This window comes from Anguilla anguilla, chromosome 16 (genome assembly GCF_013347855.1).
Source record: "Anguilla anguilla isolate fAngAng1 chromosome 16, fAngAng1.pri, whole genome shotgun sequence".
Taxonomy (NCBI): domain Eukaryota; kingdom Metazoa; phylum Chordata; class Actinopteri; order Anguilliformes; family Anguillidae; genus Anguilla; species Anguilla anguilla.
In genome coordinates this window covers 19,574,288-19,592,125 of record NC_049216.1, presented here as the reverse complement: position 1 = coordinate 19,592,125, position 17,838 = coordinate 19,574,288, and the positions used below count along the sequence as shown (strand labels likewise).

Genomic DNA, 17,838 nt, shown 5'->3' with positions numbered 1-17,838 from the left:
TAAGATTACTAATTTTATATTTATAATAAATAAATTATAAGGGTCCATATTTTTTCAGCGTGTTGTTAAGCATTTGGAAGATATTTAAGGGTAACTTGATGAGAAACTTGATTTTGCCAGACACATGTTCAGGAGAAACGCACGGCGCTGTTTTGAAATGGTGTCAACAGAGTGGAGAGGAAGGGGACTGTTAAGAATGTTATGCCAGTAGATAACATTGGGGACAGTGGAGAAAAGCAAAGAGAAGGCTTAAAAAAAAGAGGCTCAAGAAGGTTGCAATGTTGAGAGAGCATCTCCTGAAAGTTGCAGGTTTGAAAGCAGGTTGCAGGTTTGAGTATGTAGGTAATTTGAGTTGTCATAGCTGAGTAATTACTCCAAACTGTAGACTATGTGGGTAGCCATCTTCAAGGTATTTACGTGGCTTTTGTAGACATATTCTACAAGAAATGTAGCCACAGATAGAGTAGCAAAGATATTTTCACTGAAGAGCACAACAGTGAATTTTGCTAGATACACATGTGTGGGAGTATTATATTAATTTATGCATCTGCTCCAAACCATCTGGGGGTTGCATTACCAGGTATGCAATCATTTTTATTATCATATTTATGTAAACATTCTTTGTAATGTTTCAAGTATCTAAAGTCCAAATGACTTGTGTCATAGTGATTTTATCAAACAAACAGGAAAGTCTGTGTGGCGATCTGTTCAGTTGTAATGATTTGCCTGAACAAAATTATGCACATTTCTGAACTAATAAAATGGGTTTAAATGGAAAAACAAATTGTTTCATATTTTCAAGGGAATTAAATTTGAGTTCATTAACAAAATTTATTCATCACTTAAACACTTGTATTTTTACAGTTGTAAATGTGCAGAAGGATCTGAATTACTCCCTGAGAGCTACTTCAAACACAGAAATAACAATTTTGGTAAAACAAAAAATACATTTTTTAAAGTACAAAAAACTTGTAAGATTAGTTTACTGTCTACAGTGGCGATTTATATATTTTAATACATTACAGTATCACAGCACTATCATCCTATTATAATCACAATAAATGTTAATCGTGTGCACACAAGCATTAACCCAGCACATCTCTGTTTAAAATAACAAATATCACTGTACTTTAATTGTATTTTGGATGGGATGGGGACGTGGAGAAATATTGGCTTCTCCAGCCACGGCTGGATCGGTCTATGCCATTTCCATTCCTTCAGGTTGAAGTGGCGAATCGTCCCCTTTTGGCATCTTCTTTGTTTCTTTGGTTTTGGGTCTGCAGTTGAAGATAAAATAAATAACATTTTGAAGGGCACATTTCGCTTGTTGCAATATGTCAGGGCAGGCAATACTGAGGGTATAATATCTATAGGATGGTAGGGAGTGTATACTCCACCATAGAATGCCCACATTAGAATGTTTTATAGAATGTTTTTCATCCAATGGAAAATCTAGAGGGAAAGCTTATTAGTTAGTCAGCTTGTGAATTAAATGCACTACGATTTTGAGGGATGATCTAGGACTGAAAAAAATCCACTTATGACTCAAAGTTCAAGTATCAAGAGGAACATAGTTACCCATCCAATCACAACTTCATCCACAGAGAGCAGCTTAATGACAGTTTTGACATTACATACATGTAATGTAATGTAATGTTTTATACTCACTTCTTGTTCTTCACTACCATGACAACCGTAACGATCATGATAACTGCTCCAATGACACCTAGCACAATTCCAATAATCAGCCCTGGAGAAAAATGCAAACCGTCTTTAGTCCTCAAAAATATTCAGTGAACCGAAAGCACATGCAAGGAATACAATTCAATGCCTTGGATATAATGTGTAGCCCAGTTGAACTCAATTTTATATAAATCATCATGCTTCTGGACATTTCCACTTAGACTTTCTAAAGAGCATGCTGGGCTTAGCTTGCTGCTAGGATGTATATGAATCATAAGTTTATGAAATTTGACACAAAAGTAGCCATTAATAGTAATAACAATGGTGATTGTTGTTATTATTATTATTATTATTATTATTATTAACAACTTATAACAATAATAATAATAATAATTGCGTGCATTTACAGATAACTCTTGCTTACCAGAAGGCGTGTCCGACTCAGCCTCCTCCTCCTCCATGTTCCCTTCATCTAAAATTAATAATAATAATAATAATCACACTTAATTTGAGCATCATATAGGCCTATTTTTTTGAAGGAGGTAATAGACTGAGAACCCACCAATAATACCAGCACAGGTGGTGTTGCAGTGATGTTCACTGAGAAATCGGTTTCCATTGCCCCCACAACCAGTGAAACGGAATGTTTTGCATTTCCCGTGAAAGGAATCATAATACCAAAGTAAATATCGACTCATACAATGGCCGAAATCCCTTGGTAGGTGACAGGCTTCTTTTTCTGGACAGAAGACAGAAGAAAAGAAGCACATAAAATCAGATTCACATCTGAAATTCAGATAAAATGACTTTATATATCTAAATAATTAGCCATTCTATCTTTGCATCCACTTGAATGGAAAGCCTTTTTTCCATTGCGCTATGTGTATTCATATACACTATAACTAATTCTGTTTAAAAGGCTTATATTTCCTCAGCAACCCATGAGAAAATAATGCATCGCTAACAGAATCCAACCACTTTTTTATAAACAATATACGCTGCAAATATTCACAGCATTAATTGTAAACATTCTAACAGGGTTTAAATTAATTATTAGTAAACACTATTGGCAATGACTAACATAAACTGGCATGGCAGCAGCTTGAAGCTGAATTTGAAATGACATCTGAATTAAATATTCCAAACTCACCATCTGCAGGGTACAAGCGTACTGCGCTGCTGGAGCAGTTTTGCATACACCACCTATCCGTGAAAAATCTGTTCTCATTGCCTCCCTTCCCTCGATAGTGGAATGGGAGACACTTGTCTTGTGTCTTATTGTAGTGAAGAAGAACATTTAAATCATCTCCTAGTCCAGGATCCATTGGCATGTCACAGAAAGCTGCAAGATATAAGTTAACAAGAAGTGCTGTTCTTTCATATTTTCTCAATAAATGAATTTTAGGGGAAGGAAGTGTAGAGTAGTTGGGGGCTACTCGCATATGTCGATATGTACCATCTGAGAAGTGGTCAATGCATTACTGTAGGATGGTAAATATTGAGGAGTCATTTGGGCAGCAGGTACTTTAAAACAGCTGGCCAAGCTGAGCTCTGTTTCTCTATCCTGAGCTACATTATTGTTAGAAAAGACAGGCGACAATCAAGTATCTTTTCAATCACAAATACAGTCAGCCTCTCTTTTTGTTTTTTTGATATTAACCCCTTTACACATTACTAATGTGAAGAAAGTTTGTTGTGTGTTCCTGTGAGGTCAGGATGCAGGAGCAATTGCAAATGACTTTTGGATTATTTGTACACCAGAGGCCCAACCCTTCTTTTTATGGCTGCTGTAAAGTTGAGTCATTTATTACCATGAGTGACAGATGCAACCATTGTTTGAAACATGAATAATTACATAAAAAATATGAAAGATTTATGTAGAATCTTCCAGCTAAACTTCAATGCACACTTGAGCACAGTCTGCTACCACCATGCTTCATATTCTTCATATTCTTCGTTGACTAAAGCTAATAGTTCCCTCCTTGTGTGCAATAACTTTTGTGAGTCTACTTAATGTATCAGAGCACTTAAACGTGCACATAGTGGCTTTTGTCATGTAAATATGTGGACATTTTAGTCACATGCTGAATCAAGCTGCATTTGTCTTTGATATAATAAGGTTCTTGCACTTGTATCACCTACAATACATGTTTTGTATTAGTGTATAATGAGCTATGATGTTCCAGGGACAACACATGAAGCTGCCTGGCACAGTGATTTTGATGGTTTGACTTTAATTGCACTGCAGCTACATGTGTGTTGCAGTGAGTGTGGTCAAGCAGTGATATGTCAGAGGGCAGAAAATGATGTGTAATTTTCATTTAGTCATGCCTATAGTCTCATAGTTTTGGACAACCACTACCTTTCCATATAGAGTGTGTCATAATGACTTTGATCTTATAGAGAAGAAATAAGGGATGTTAGCTTTAAGTCCATTCTTGTTTGGTTATTATCTTCTCTTAAACTCTTGATTTCCTGCTGCTTATTGTGCTTATAAATGGCCTAAGCTGGGGCGACGTTTACCTTTACATATGTATATGCAGAAGCAAATTAAGAACCTTCCCCTAAGTAGCAAAGAATCTGTCCTGCCATAGTTTCAAACCTGCACCCATCTGGGAACAAGTGGAGCTACAACATGACTGTCACACTATCCTATTTTGTTGGGGATGTGGTATCAAAGCATGACACTGATGTCAAACCATGAGATAACCACGATAATAGTTTTCAATTTTAGATTCTTAATATGATTCATTAGAAAATTACCTAATGTGCTCAACTAAGTAGAAGACTAAATGATTCCAATTCTGGAGTGAAGGCAATAGGAACTAGCTACACTTATGCAAAGATCAGTAATCAAATGATGTAACAGCAGCAGGCCTTAGTATAAACCCTTATATTTGCAAACAAATATGGTAACCAAGTGTTTACAAACCATGATAAAAAAAAAAAAATCATAGGTTCCTATCTGTAAAGAATTTAGTGCTGATTTTCCAATATAACATACAAAGCCTTATTTGGGGCGGGGGGATTGTGATGTACATCAGACTAATACAGACTTGCATCGATTGTTGAACAGTGAAAGCCATCTGGCTTCCTGAAGCCGCCCTCATGATGACTAGTGCTGTTGCTGCCAAAGAAATGGTTACTCATTCACCACCTAGTATTCTCACTCCCTGCACCAGGGAGGGTCCAACACTGCTGTCTTTCATCAGATAATTAACACAAACTATGATGGCAGCCGGCACAAGCACACATGCTTCCACATATTGAATGCATCTTACATATTAAGAGAAATATTAAGAGAATATGTGCGCAGATGTGAATTTTTGATTGTCAACTTTTGACTCTAGTATGTTAAAGGTATAGTTTATTTTCTAGGGTATTATGTATGTTTTTGATTGCCGCAGACAGTTGTTGTGTGCGATTAAGGATATTTTTAGAGAGGTTTGCAGTTGATGTTTATTTTCTTACTGTAGACCGCAAACCCTACATTTCCCTATACCAGCCATCATAAAGCTGGCAAGTCAACAGAAACTTCTCTAAATATATAAAATATCCCAGTAAAAACTGCCAGGTGGAAGCATGCACTAAAAAATAATATCAAATATACCACACCCCAGATGGATTTATTATTTTTTTTAAAGGCCTTGATTGATGTTGTGCTTCCCTGAATTTGAAAAATCCTTCAGATTGCACACCAAAGATTTCCATTGAAACAACATCCCAACTAAGACTGTGTACATTCAAACAGAAACCTGCCGCAGCAGAGCAACGAAACTAAGGCAATTGTGGGATCATAAAATAATAGTAACCTTTGTACTCATCACTACCACCTTCCAACTGAACACTCGCCCATGCTGCTAGTACTACTATGCACCAGAAACATCCAGAAATACAAAGAACATAGCATTATTTTCACAGTCTTGGCCATTTATTTGTGATTTCATCTTTTGTCCATCTGTCCTACAACTATAAATGGTTAACTGCCAAATTCCCAGTTTATGGGAGAAAGATGTTGCCTATGTGTCATTGTTAGAGGTACACCAGAAAATATTCAAGAAACTCAGAAGCACCAAACAACCAATTGCAAGGTTCTTACAAAGCTGAAGACTGAACAGATTGTGAAAAACCTAAATGAACGAATGAATGTAAACATATGCGCCTTTCCAGAATGTGGTTCCCCCATCAAGCGAAAGAAGAGTGATTAATCAAGCATTTATCTGATGGTTTCTGCCAATAAACGTCCTGATCCAGGGGTGTGAAAATGGAATGCTATGAAAAGAACAGATGAACTCACGTGGAAATTCAGCCAGGACATCGCAGAACACGGTCAACGCTACCACAGAAACAGCAAGCCACCTCATGTTGCTTCAATCCTTTCTAATAGTCTGGCAGCGAATGTGGGGTTGTAAACTGTAATGGGAGTGGGTCGGAGTTCCTGTACAGTGTAACCTTTGTACTTCCTCTTAATGAGAAGTGGCCAAGGCTGTGTCACAACAAATTTCATCCCCCTTACAAATTTCATCCCCCCTATTCACTTCCGGGGTTACATAGGACATAATTTTTTGGACTATTCGGACGCAGCCTTAGACTTTTATAAAAGCTTCTCTTCCTAGCTAGCCCACTAGCTAGTGATCGCTCACTGTCATTAGCAACCAGCAGAGAACGCTTGGAAACCATGCATGCAAGGTAGTCAAGTTGACGCTAACTTGCTCGTTAAGGGAACGTAACAGGAAATGTAACCCCCGGAAGTGAATAGGGGGATGAAATTTGTCATGACAGCTGCGTCCGAATAGTCTTTTTTGCTTAGGAAGGTTCCTAACTGACTGAAATGAACCGGAAGTATCTAAGTGGCATCCACGATAAGAGCAAGGCTGCGTCCGAATAGTCAAAAAAAATTGTCCTATGTCTTTTCCTAACCACTTTTCCTTGACCTCAATGGAAAACGGCATGAGGTCAGGAAAGATGTGAAGGAGAATCCATAAAGACTTAGGAAAAGACAACCACGGTGCTTAGAGAATCCGACTACACTTACACTAGGCTATGCAATTATGCGACGGCGGATGTTATTGACGTGGGTCTGCCGTGGTGAAACTAATGGACTGCATTTATATAGCGCTTTTATCCAAAGCGCTTTACAATTGATGCCTCGCATTCACCAGAGCAATTAAGGGTTAGGTGTCTTGCTCAGGGACACTTCGACATGCCCAGGGCGGGGGATCGAACCGGCAACCCTCCGACAACCCTCCGACTGCCAGACGTCCGCTCTTACCTCCTGAGCTATGACGCCCCTAGCTTCGGAACTACAATGTTCCGAAGATGGACTACTAAAAGCGCATCTTAGATACTTCACCCTGTGCGTTCGTACCGTGTTGTTTCATGCAGGCTATACAAACGTGCACCATTCGGTAACCTTGGTGATGAAGTAATATTTTTTCACCGGGTTGTCCACGGGACAACACTGACCACACAGGCCAAGCACATGCACATCAAATCTGTCTGTGTGCTCAATAATGGCTGCTGTCCAGCAATTTCAGAACCTCTAAAAATACCCTCTTATCCAATCTGGAATTTATTTTAACCTGCTTGTAGATGGAGGGTACACCCTACCGCTGGCCACCAGGGGTGACGCTGGACTGTTTGTTGGAAGCATGCATCTAAGATAGTTTGACCTCCGTCAGTTTGGCTGGTACTTCCATACTCTGAAATGACCTTTCCTGTGTGACAGGGGGCCTGGTGTTTCAGTACTGGTTTATCACAGGCATGAGTGCTGAGGCCCCTATGTGCGGCACACTGTGAGCAGACGTCTGACATGTTCTGGACAGGCCTGCTGACAGCTCCAGACAGGGCCTGTCTGGCCCAGGATACACACCTTGATTATCACCGAGTATGTGCCGGAAGTCTCTTTTTTCCACGCTGCATAGCCTTGTAATGTGTGTCCAAATTGCGAAGGAAAATGCCACTTTTGGTGAAAATAGATGTTGTATCCAATGCTGACATAATAATGGCTATCCGTGCTTTGCTGCTGTACCAAGGGGCAGAGTTATGTCACTATGCAGTCAGTAGTCCACTGATCACCCTGTCTGAAAACATCAGCCTGAGCTCTCTGTATTTGACATGAATGTCATTTGTCAAGTAAAAAAAGAATCCAAAGATATCTTTGAGTAGCAGCTTTGCAATCAATGGTTAAAAAGAAATGCAAAATTATTTAACAACATAAATTCTATGATCATAAACTATGCCGTATATTGTGATTTTCACCAAGAATATGTGTATCACAATTATTCACTCTCCAAATAATTTATCTAAATAAATCTGCATTAACCAGGTACTTTTTCAAGGTTCTGCACTGTAACGTCCCATCCATTCAAAACCCATCTATTAACTTGTCCCTCACCCTTGGAGGGTTGAAACTGAATCTCAGGTTGTTGATTATGGTATTCTATAATCCAATAACTGACCACTACAAGTCAAACAACTGCTACAGTGATGGTATTGACATCACCAAAATCCTCCTCTGAATCCTCCCATAAGCAATCAATCCACTATTTTTACTCTTTTTCCAAGACTAGGACAAGTGAATCCATTAAGCTAAAATCATTTTCACTTGGAGCACTTGAAAAAGAGTATTTCTATGTATGTAAATAGAATTTCAAATGTGAAAAGTACCTGAAAATGAAATCTGGTTTTGTCCAGTGTCATGTAATCATGTAATCACTACAGAATAAAGGATGTATAAAAGCATTTTTGGATTTCTTAGTTGTTTTTCATAATTAATATGTCCTGTATCTTTACTGAGTGAAACTCCCATAGGATCGGATCAGATCAGATGTTGTCATTTTGGTACAAATGTGCTCTTTATTTAAAGCTTTGACCCATGTCTGTTTTGCATATAGTTTTTTTTATAGATTGATACAAGTTTTGCAGGCCGTCATTTCTGTAATTACAGTGGTAGCAGGTGTGTATATGAGCACACTTGTACATAATTTGCAAATTGGTTATTCCAAATTCGGGTGGGATTGGAGATAAAAAATTAAATGAAGAAAAAAGAAAAGACAGGAAGTCAGGTAGGATGATCTCACTGATCATAAATTCACAGACTGCCTCTCTCTCCTTGTTTTTCCATATTGATTAACCTTTATTTATACAGGGTGGATCGATGAGCACACATGCTCTTCTGCAGTAACGCCCTGTGAATGCCCTCCAGTAGCCTAACCTGCGTGTCTTTGGATTGCAGGAGAAAACCAGAGTACCCAGACGAAACCCCCGCAGGCACAGGGAGAACATGCAGAACTCCACGCAAAAAGGCCCCATCCAGGCTTCATACCAAGGACCTTCTCTCTGTATGGTGACAGTGCTATCCACTACACCTTGTACCACGCATTGCTTATTATTTTAACCCCTTTACACATTACTAATGTGAGGCAACTGAAGAATCTGTCGATTGCTCAGCACAGACTGTCACGTGTTCCAGTGAGGTCAGGATACAGGAGTAATGGCTAACGACTTTTGGATTATCTCTACACCAGAGGCCCAACCCTACTTTTTATGGCTGCTGTAAAGTTGGGTCATTTATTACCATGTGTGACAGATGTATTCATTATTTGAAACACGAATAATAAGATGAAATAATGTGACAGATTTATGCAGAATCTTCCAGCTGAACTGCAACACACAAATAAGTACAGTCTGCTACCATCCATCTGAATGTTGTACTCTTTGTTGTCAAAAGGTAAGAGCTCTCTCTTGTGCAGCATCTCCTGTGCTACCTAATCATTGTATCTGAGCATTCAAACTCGCACATCTTGGCTTTTGCCGGATAGGCCTAAATACATTTATATTTTAGTCACACACAGAATCAAGCTGGCAAAGTGATTTTGATAGGTTTGACTTTATCTGGACTGTAGTTCTATCCTGATTCACAAATCATTTGTCAGATGTATGCAAAAGTGATTGTGTTCAAGCAGTGAGGTGTCAGAGGGCAATAACTGATGTGTAGTTTTAATTTAGTCATGCCTATAATATCACTGTTATAGAAAGCCACTACACCTTTCCATTTAGAGAGTGTCATAATGACATTGATCAAAACCTTATAGATAGGGCATATAGGTTGTATGCCTCCAGTCTACTTTTGTTTGGCTGTTGTCTTCTCTTAAACTGCTTGTGAATTTCTATTGCTTATTGTGCTTGTAGACGGCTTAAACTTTTTAAATTTGCACTTACAAATCATCTATTTATGATGGAGATATACAGATGGAAATGCTGCAGAAGCAAACTGAGAACCTTCCTTTGGGTAGCAAAGACTATGTCCTGCCTTGGTTTCAAACCTGCATCTATCTGGTAATAAGTGTTGCTGTAAAATAACAGTGCTGCAAGTATTCTGTTTGCTGGGGATGTGATATCAAAGCAGTAAACTGCTGTCCAACCATGAAGTAACTCTAATAATGGTTTTATATTTAAGATTCTCTATTATGTGATTTATCTGAAAATTACATAATGTGCTCATCTAACAAGTCCTTATCCAAGAGGACTCTAGATTATTACAATTTAATGCTGGTGTGGACTAGTTACATTTACAGGAAGATCAGTAATCAAATAATGTAACAGCAGTAGGCCTTAGTTTAACCCATATATTTGTAAGCAAACACAGAGCATTTACAAGTCACGATAAATCATAGGTCATATCTGTAAAGAATTTAGTGCTAATTTTCCAGCACTACATACAAAGTCTTATTTTCGATGAGAATTGTGATGTACATCAGTCTTTTACAGACTTGCATTGATTTTTTAACTGTGAAAGCCATCTGGCTTCCTGAATTTTCTGTCATGATCACTAGTGCTGTTGCTGCCAAGAAAATGGTTACTCATTCACCCCTTAGTATGCTCACTCCCTACACCAGGGAGGCTCCAATACTGCGGTCTTTCATAAGATAATGCACAGGTCATGAGAAAATTCTCAACATTTTTATAATATCCTTATTATCATCTGGGATAATTGAATACATATATTGAATCTAAAAGAATATCAAAAGACACCAGAAAATGAATCGCATCTTTACGGCCTGAAGGATATTTCAAGACAGTGATTGATGTTGTGCTTCCCTCCATTTGATAAATCCTTCAGATTGCACACCAAAGATTGCCATTGAAACAACATCCCAACTAAGACTGTGTACATTCAAACAGAAACCTGCCGCAGCAGATCAATGAAACTAAGGCAATCATGGGGTCATATAATAATAGCAACATTTGTACTCATCACTACCACCTTCCAACTGAAAACGTGCCCATGCTGCTAGTACTACTATGCACCAGAAACATTCAGAAATTCAAAGAACATAGCATTATTTTCATATTCTAGGCCAGTGGTAACAAACCCTGTTCCTGGAGATCTACTATTCTGTAGGTTTTCATTTCAACCCTAATTTGGCACACCCAGCTCTACTAATTAGCAGCTCAATGCAGATTTTTATTTGTTGAATAAGGTATGCTTTGTTAGGATTGGAGTGAAAATCTAAGGGATGCTAGATCTCCAGAAACAGGGTTGGTTACCACCGATCTAGACCATTAGCTTGTGATTTCATCTTTTGTCCATCTGTCCTACAACTATATATGGCTGTCTGTCCAATTTCCCTTTTTTTTGGAACAAGTTGTAGCCTATGTTACAATCTGAGAGTTACACTAGAAAATATTCAATGAACTCAGAACCACAACAACCAATCGCAAGGTTCTTACAAAGCTGAAGACTCAACTGATAGTGAGATGCCTTAAAGATAGAATGAATGTAAACATACGCGCCTTTCCAGAATCAGGTTCCCTTGACAGACAGAAAGAGTGATAACTGTGATAAGTCAAGTATTTGGTGATCAAGTATTTAAACGATGGTTTCTGCCTGTAATAATCCTGACCCAGAGGCGTGAAAATGGAATTCCCAACCAGTTTAACTCACATAATTCCAGCAGGGCATTCCAGAATGTGGTCAAAAGTACCACAGAATGAGCAATCAAATTCATGTTGCTTCAATTCCTTCTAATAATTGGATAGCAAATGTGGGGTTGTGAGCTATGATGGGAGGGAATTTGATTACCTGTACCCTGTAACGTTTGTACTTACTCCTGATGAGAAAAGACCAAGACTTGAGTGTCTCTAGTTTAATGGGTTTGCTGTTGACAAACTATAAAATAGACAACATTAATAATAGATTACATTAAAAATAAATACAATTTTAAAAAGCAAGATTCACCAATTGAATTTTCATTGGTTAAGTGGCCAAAACAGTTAAACTGTAAATGTATCCAGCTTAACCACAAAGCAGCTTCATAAAATGTGGTGGACTCAGAGGCTGGCAAGGTACAATATGTTTATAAAGCTATTAATATTATTAGACAGTTTAAGAAAGTGTTTGTGCTCAAAAGGAAATGATTAGTTTTATTGATTTTGTTGCTATTTATTTGGAGAACACTGACCCTGAGGCATGAAAGAGTGACTCACTGAATGAGAGAGGCTACAAGGTTTGTACTAGATACTGAATAAAATGCAATAACACTTTACCAAATGTAATTACAGCCAACTGTACACAAATACAAGATACAACATTTTAGTACTCCAAAGCAACACAGGTAATACTGAAGATACATGTGCAGAGCAGGAGCTACCACTTAAAAAGTATAAGTTACCAGGAGTAGCGAATCAAAAATAATCCACAATTACTCCCCTTGCTGGTGATACCTCAAAGTTAAGTGGTGTATACAACCATCAGTTGTCAGCTAAGAAACATAAAATCTGTCAGTCTGTCAGTCTATTTGCTCAACGCATACTCACAACCCAACCATAGGGATTAAGAAGAGATCCAGGCAGTATGACTTCAGGCACAGTCTGGATAAGCTTCTCCTCAGAGGAATACAGATGGGCAGTTGGTGTGCACCTGTTGTTCTGGTAGCTGTAAGCATTTCATTCAGCCACTAGGGGGCAGAAAATGAGTTAGCCACTGTAGTGGGGCCTTATAAGCCAAATAGTGTACTGCAACTTTCACTGATGACTACTGGTAACCTGCAGGCCTGCATTAGCCAGGGGGCACATACACTGGTAACCTGAGGAGCTCTGGACCCAGGCTCAACTTGTACTCAGATCAAGCACTTTTATCAACTCAGATTCTATCAAATGCCAAAATTTCTAAGTGGGTATGACCTACAACTGATAGCTAGTGGATGGAGATAGGCAGAGGGCTGGCACAGGTAAAAGTGTGGAGGGACAGAGATTGGGGCAGCTGGGTTCTGAAATGGCTGGAGAGGGAGGATTGCGTCATGGTAGATCAGCCAGGAGACAGAGCCCATCACCCAGAATTGTGCATTCGTTTTGATCCTCAGAAAATGATGCACATTGTGGGGATTCAATACTGGAATGCTTTATGTACTCTGTGCTAAATATCTGTACTTGACCTCAACCTAATTTGTCAGGTTTAAAAAGAAACCAAAGATATCTTTGAGTAGCAGATTTTCACAAGGTGGTTTTGACATACATAAGAAAACATGTATATTCATCCAATGATCAAGAATATTTCTGGAGAGGGAGTCATCTGTACAACTATCATAGAGTAACTACATACTACGTTTGACCAAAACATAAATGAAGAAACTAAACTTTGAGTCTGACCGATTGTTAGCCTGCCCTAATTTTTGCTGGAAGATTCTTAGTTGTTATATTGACTTTTGAATAACAGGGTTTGCAGTTGCATGATGAAATCACATAAGCCAGTAACTATCATAATCATTCTAAAGTAATATGAACATAACATATTTACAGAAGAATCAAGTACAAAATACATAAATTGTGTTATGAATTGAGGATTTAAGAACCAGGGCTACACTTGATACAGTGTAGTAATACCATCCATTGTTAGCCGTTAAGGTAAGTTATAGGCTTATTTTCCACTACAGCGAGCGGGCCTTTACAAAGTCCCTTGGAAGGAAACAGAATGGTCTCTATAAATCCAGAATTTCGTTGTTATTTTAAAAGGAGATGGTGTGTGTAGATGCAGCATACATCAACATTATCAATCAAAACAAAACTAAAGTATAATTGTGTATAGTGTGTAGTAACCTGTCTGGAACTCTAACACGTAGGATGTTCTGTCTGTCACCTCAAAATGGACAACAATAGTTCCAGGGAAACTACCTACCATTTAACATATGAAAACAGTCATCAGGTGGTAACTATGTGATAGGTTTGAGAAACTGAGGATTTCATCGTCTTTTTTTCTTTTATATATCGATACTGGTAAAACAGAGCTGTTTCCAGCCAGCTTCTTCTTTAAACACTCAAGTCCCACGGTGCAGTCCACAGAAAAACGTGGCACGTTTTTTTCCACAAGAAATTATCTGCTGAATCGGAGAACTGTCATTTTTCAGGAGACCTAATTTCTTGTTGCGTCAAAACACGCCGCAATATAGTGTAAACCCGAGTCCTAATTATACTTTGCTATATCTTTGACGTTATAAACTATCACATGTTACACCAAACGCACTCCTACAGCCACATCTCCAAAGCTTGTTACATTTTCACAAAAAAGAATGTCTAAAGGACATTTAAATCACTTTTTTTTTTATCACCCACTATATAAAATACATTAAAAATGAATTAATGCGCTTATTCCTAAATTCCAGCATTTAAAAAAGAAATGTAAGGGATGGGATTTCAACTTAAATCATTAATTCCGTAAAAGGAATTGTCATGAAGACACTGTTAATAATATCTGATAATAAATTATGGTTGATTCCTGTGGGATTCTAATTCTGTCCAATCTAAACACGGTTGCTGTGCTGGAACTGTTGCCTACCTGAAAATTCTTCGCGATCTCCGCTCCATCAATAAACTTGCCACGTACCGGGCGGAGAGTGAAATAGTTTATATTATGTCGTAATACATGCAGTGTCTTTTTTCGGTAAATCTGAAATTAGCACGCCCAATTAAAATGATCTCCAGTGTCCTACGGAGAACGTTTGGACAGCATGGTGATTGGGCGTGCACGCTCCGTTTGCGCTGCTGCTCGGATACTTTTTTTTTTTTTTTTGTGCTGCTCGGATACTTGGGGGCTGGATTGTTATTGCTCTGACGTCACGTGGCGCTAGAATGAAGCTGAGATGAATACTATAAAAGCCGGGGAGACGTTCCTATTAATTCTCTAGCAGTGGTTTTTCAGAATCGTAGAACTCCTTGTAGACGAAGAACAAAATGCATTTTCTGTATTTGCAAGCCTCAACGATTGTCCAAGTTTGGACTTTTATGACTGTCTCCATATCTCTTGGTAAGTTTTTTTAAAAAACTTTTTTGAAGTTTTCAGGTAGGCTGGCCTAGTAATTATCTGCCGTTGGTAATATTGAACGGTTATTTGTGGATGCCAAAGTGGCTGGTGATATGTTGAAGTTAAATTACACGCCAACTTTTGTTTACGGCTTTGAATAAGTGATAAAGAGGCTACAGGTCTTTCATTAATATGTGCATATAGTTGCAAAGTGTATACAATGTCTGGTAACGTTCAGTAAAAATGCAATAGTGAAACATTTTAATCAATTTAAATGTATGTTCATTTTCAATGTCATATCAATAAAGGTGTGCTAAAGTGTAAGCGTACTCAACTGACTGGAAAATTGTTCATTGCATTTAAACTGCTGCAGCCCATCCAGCCTACATAACCGTAAAGGGCTATTCACTGTGGTCCTTGAATGTACCATCTATGAAATCCGCTCACATTAGCATTACTATAGTATCCATGGAAACAGAGAGGGTGCGTGCAAAGCGATACTCATTCAATTAAAATGATGTATGCTAATAAGTGGTACCAATTTCAAGGAAGGTTTGGTTTCACAAAAATCTTTAGTGTTGAATCAAGTCATTCCTGTTTGTCATACAAGTGTTTCTAGTATTTTACAGAAGATTAACATCTTTAAGAATAGAATTTAAAAAACAATTAGAATATATAATATTGCAGCATGCTAATATTCCTTTGAAACCATGAAAATAGCATTAGCAGCACATATGCATACAAGTCAAATACAATTTCAGAACAAGTTTCACTAGCTATTTGTGATATGTGCACTCTCATAAGTGAAATAAAGCTTTCAGGGTTATAATATGAAAAATATTTCAATCATTGTAGTTAAATACAGCAGTAGTCCCTAATAAGGATGTGACCAATATTCTTGTGTTGAATGTGTTGCCGTCTAAGTTGCTTATAAACTAGACCTTCACAGTCACGGAGTCAACATTTTCTTCATAGGGGCGACATAGCTCAGGAGGTAAGAGTGGTTGTCTGGCAGTCGGAGGGTTGCCGGTTCGATCCCCCGCCCTGGGCATGTCGAAGTGTCCCTGAGCAAGACACCTAACCCCTAATTGCTCTGGTGAATGCGAGGCATCAATTGTAAAGCGCTTTGGATAAAAGCGCTATATAAATGCAGTCCATTTACCATTCATCCCTAGCTGATAGCTATGCTAAAGTATATGGTGTATATACTTTAAATATACTATTTATATGACATTACAGTTGTGAACTTTAATAAGTTCTGGTCTGTTACGACAAGTTGTGAAACCCTTTCAGAGGTCATTTACTATTGCCATGGATTAATCTATGCCCAAACTCAATTCTGCTCTCAGAATTGCTTTCCTGGGTTGATAAGACTTGTTATAGCTTAGAATGGTGTTGGAGGAATAGGTCTACATTAGATTTGACCTTAGCTAGCAGGATTGTTCAGAGTGCCCAAGATATCATGGGTAAATTACTGAAATCATTGTTGATATAGATAGATGTTTCCATAACAAAAAAGCAATGGATGATTGACAATGCAACACTGTGGTGACATTTAAATATATTTGAAGTATGAGATTCAAAGAGGCCATTTGTTCAAACCTACCTGCAATAGTGTCACCATGCTAATATCTTTCCTACAGAAGACAGACAAAATTGCGTGCTTTTGGGTGCAGAGGTGCTGGCATTAATATGGCACTCACCATATGTATGTCACATGACAGGTGCAGATATGTGATGCTTGTCCTATTGAATACGATTACTTAGAACTGTTAGTGCTGTTCCTTTAGTGGGGCATGAAAGGATAGATATGTGTGCTTTTCTTAGGAAAATAAAATAATATTGTACTGACTAATCTGTTTTTCTCCTTTTGTTTGTTTTCCAGGTCATAAATGGACATACACGGGTGAGTGGTTGTTATTTTTGGTCTGGTCCTTCTGTAATTTGTTCTGGTCCTTCTGTGTGTCTGTATGTGCTGTTTTTTAATTCAGGTGGGCAACATTTATGGTATGGTGCACTATAATTTCCAAGCATACACTACACACTACAAATATGGCTTTCTACTCGAGTTGGCATTTATTTACGCAGCAAATAATGTGAGAAAAATGGTGAGCTCCTCTGTTCATTTTTTCTGGTCTACTTTAGGCTTTCTTATTCCCAGTGGGTTTATTTATGGACTGTGGCCCCATGTAGCTGTGCTGCTCTGTCTGCATTTGTTGACCTTTGACCTTTTCAGATGGCCCACTGCAGTACATCACTTCTCATTGAGAAGCAATTATATTAAGTCAAAAATGAAAATCAAAAATGGTAACAATTACAGTTAATGTCAGGGGCAATATTTCAAATTTGGATGTTGCCCTGCTGGGTTGTGCAGGCAGATAATTACAAGCTGCATGAATAATTTTTCAGGTATTGTCTCCCATTTCAAATGTCAGGCTGAGCTGTCACTTCTGTGGGTCAGCAGCTAATGTTACCATTACCCCAGCTCTGAGAATGGGGACAGAGGAGGGAGGTTGGGATTGTACTGGAGTCAGGAGGCTGATTGCTTTCCTCGTGAACAAAACCTATTCTAGGATGGTCTCTTCAGTGTTATCTCTTCCATGCCAAAACACCATACCAGTCAGGGCACTCACGCTGGTTGCCTGCCAAGGTAAGTGTACCAAAGATTAACAGGTTCACATACAGTATGATCCCGCATTTGACCTTGGTCTACCCCCCCCTCGAGTCCTCCGAAATCCAAAAGTATCCACAGCCTCGGTCACCTCACCCCTCCCCAGGGCACCGCTGAAAGCAGCTGCAGTATCCCCGTGTGGCGCGGCGAGCCCTTAGTGCTGGTTCACACCTCTCTGACCTCA

At 38.6% G+C, this 17,838-nt stretch overlaps 2 protein-coding genes across 6 annotated transcripts in view; one reads left to right on the top strand and one right to left on the bottom strand.

Annotated features, from left to right (window-relative positions):
• Positions 1-17,838, top strand: part of ca12 (carbonic anhydrase XII) — a 35,279-nt gene that overhangs the window by 4,783 nt on the left and 12,658 nt on the right. The window contains exons 2-3 of one of the 2 annotated variants that reach the window (XM_035395578.1): positions 8,921-9,026; positions 16,869-16,889. In XM_035395578.1, coding sequence (XP_035251469.1) covers positions 8,969-9,026; positions 16,869-16,889 — 79 coding nt within the window. In that variant the 5' untranslated portion in view covers positions 8,921-8,968. Of the gene's footprint in view, positions 1-8,920; positions 9,027-14,872; positions 14,987-16,868; positions 16,890-17,838 lie in introns of those variants that run through there. The other variant, XM_035395577.1, reaches the window with a different exon arrangement.
• Positions 807-14,740, bottom strand: si:dkeyp-73b11.8 (boophilin-H2). Of its 4 annotated transcripts, XM_035395580.1 has the most exons (7): positions 14,519-14,740; positions 12,505-12,644; positions 2,834-3,025; positions 2,246-2,422; positions 2,108-2,155; positions 1,669-1,750; positions 807-1,277 (listed from the first exon to the last, which is right to left on the bottom strand). In XM_035395580.1, the coding sequence occupies exons 3-7, from the start codon at positions 3,012-3,014 to the stop codon at positions 1,199-1,201; spliced, it is 567 nt and encodes a 188-aa protein (XP_035251471.1). In that variant the 5' UTR covers positions 3,015-3,025; positions 12,505-12,644; positions 14,519-14,740; the 3' UTR covers positions 807-1,198. The 4 variants fall into 4 exon arrangements, with proteins under 4 accessions (XP_035251471.1, XP_035251474.1, XP_035251473.1 ...); XM_035395583.1 differs by lacking the exon at positions 12,505-12,644; XM_035395582.1 differs by lacking the exon at positions 14,519-14,740 and having other exon boundaries at positions 12,505-13,923.

Coding starts and splice junctions, on each gene's coding strand:
- si:dkeyp-73b11.8 (XM_035395579.1), bottom strand. CDS start 6,047: ATGAGGTGGCTTGCTGTTTCTGTGGTAGCGTTGACCGTGTTCTGCGAT. Junction 2,423..2,833: donor ACGCTTGTACCCTGCAGATG/GTGAGTTTGGAA, acceptor TCTTCTGTCCAG/AAAAAGAAGCCTGTCACCTA. Junction 2,156..2,245: donor CACCTGTGCTGGTATTATTG/GTGGGTTCTCAG, acceptor TATTAATTTTAG/ATGAAGGGAACATGGAGGAG.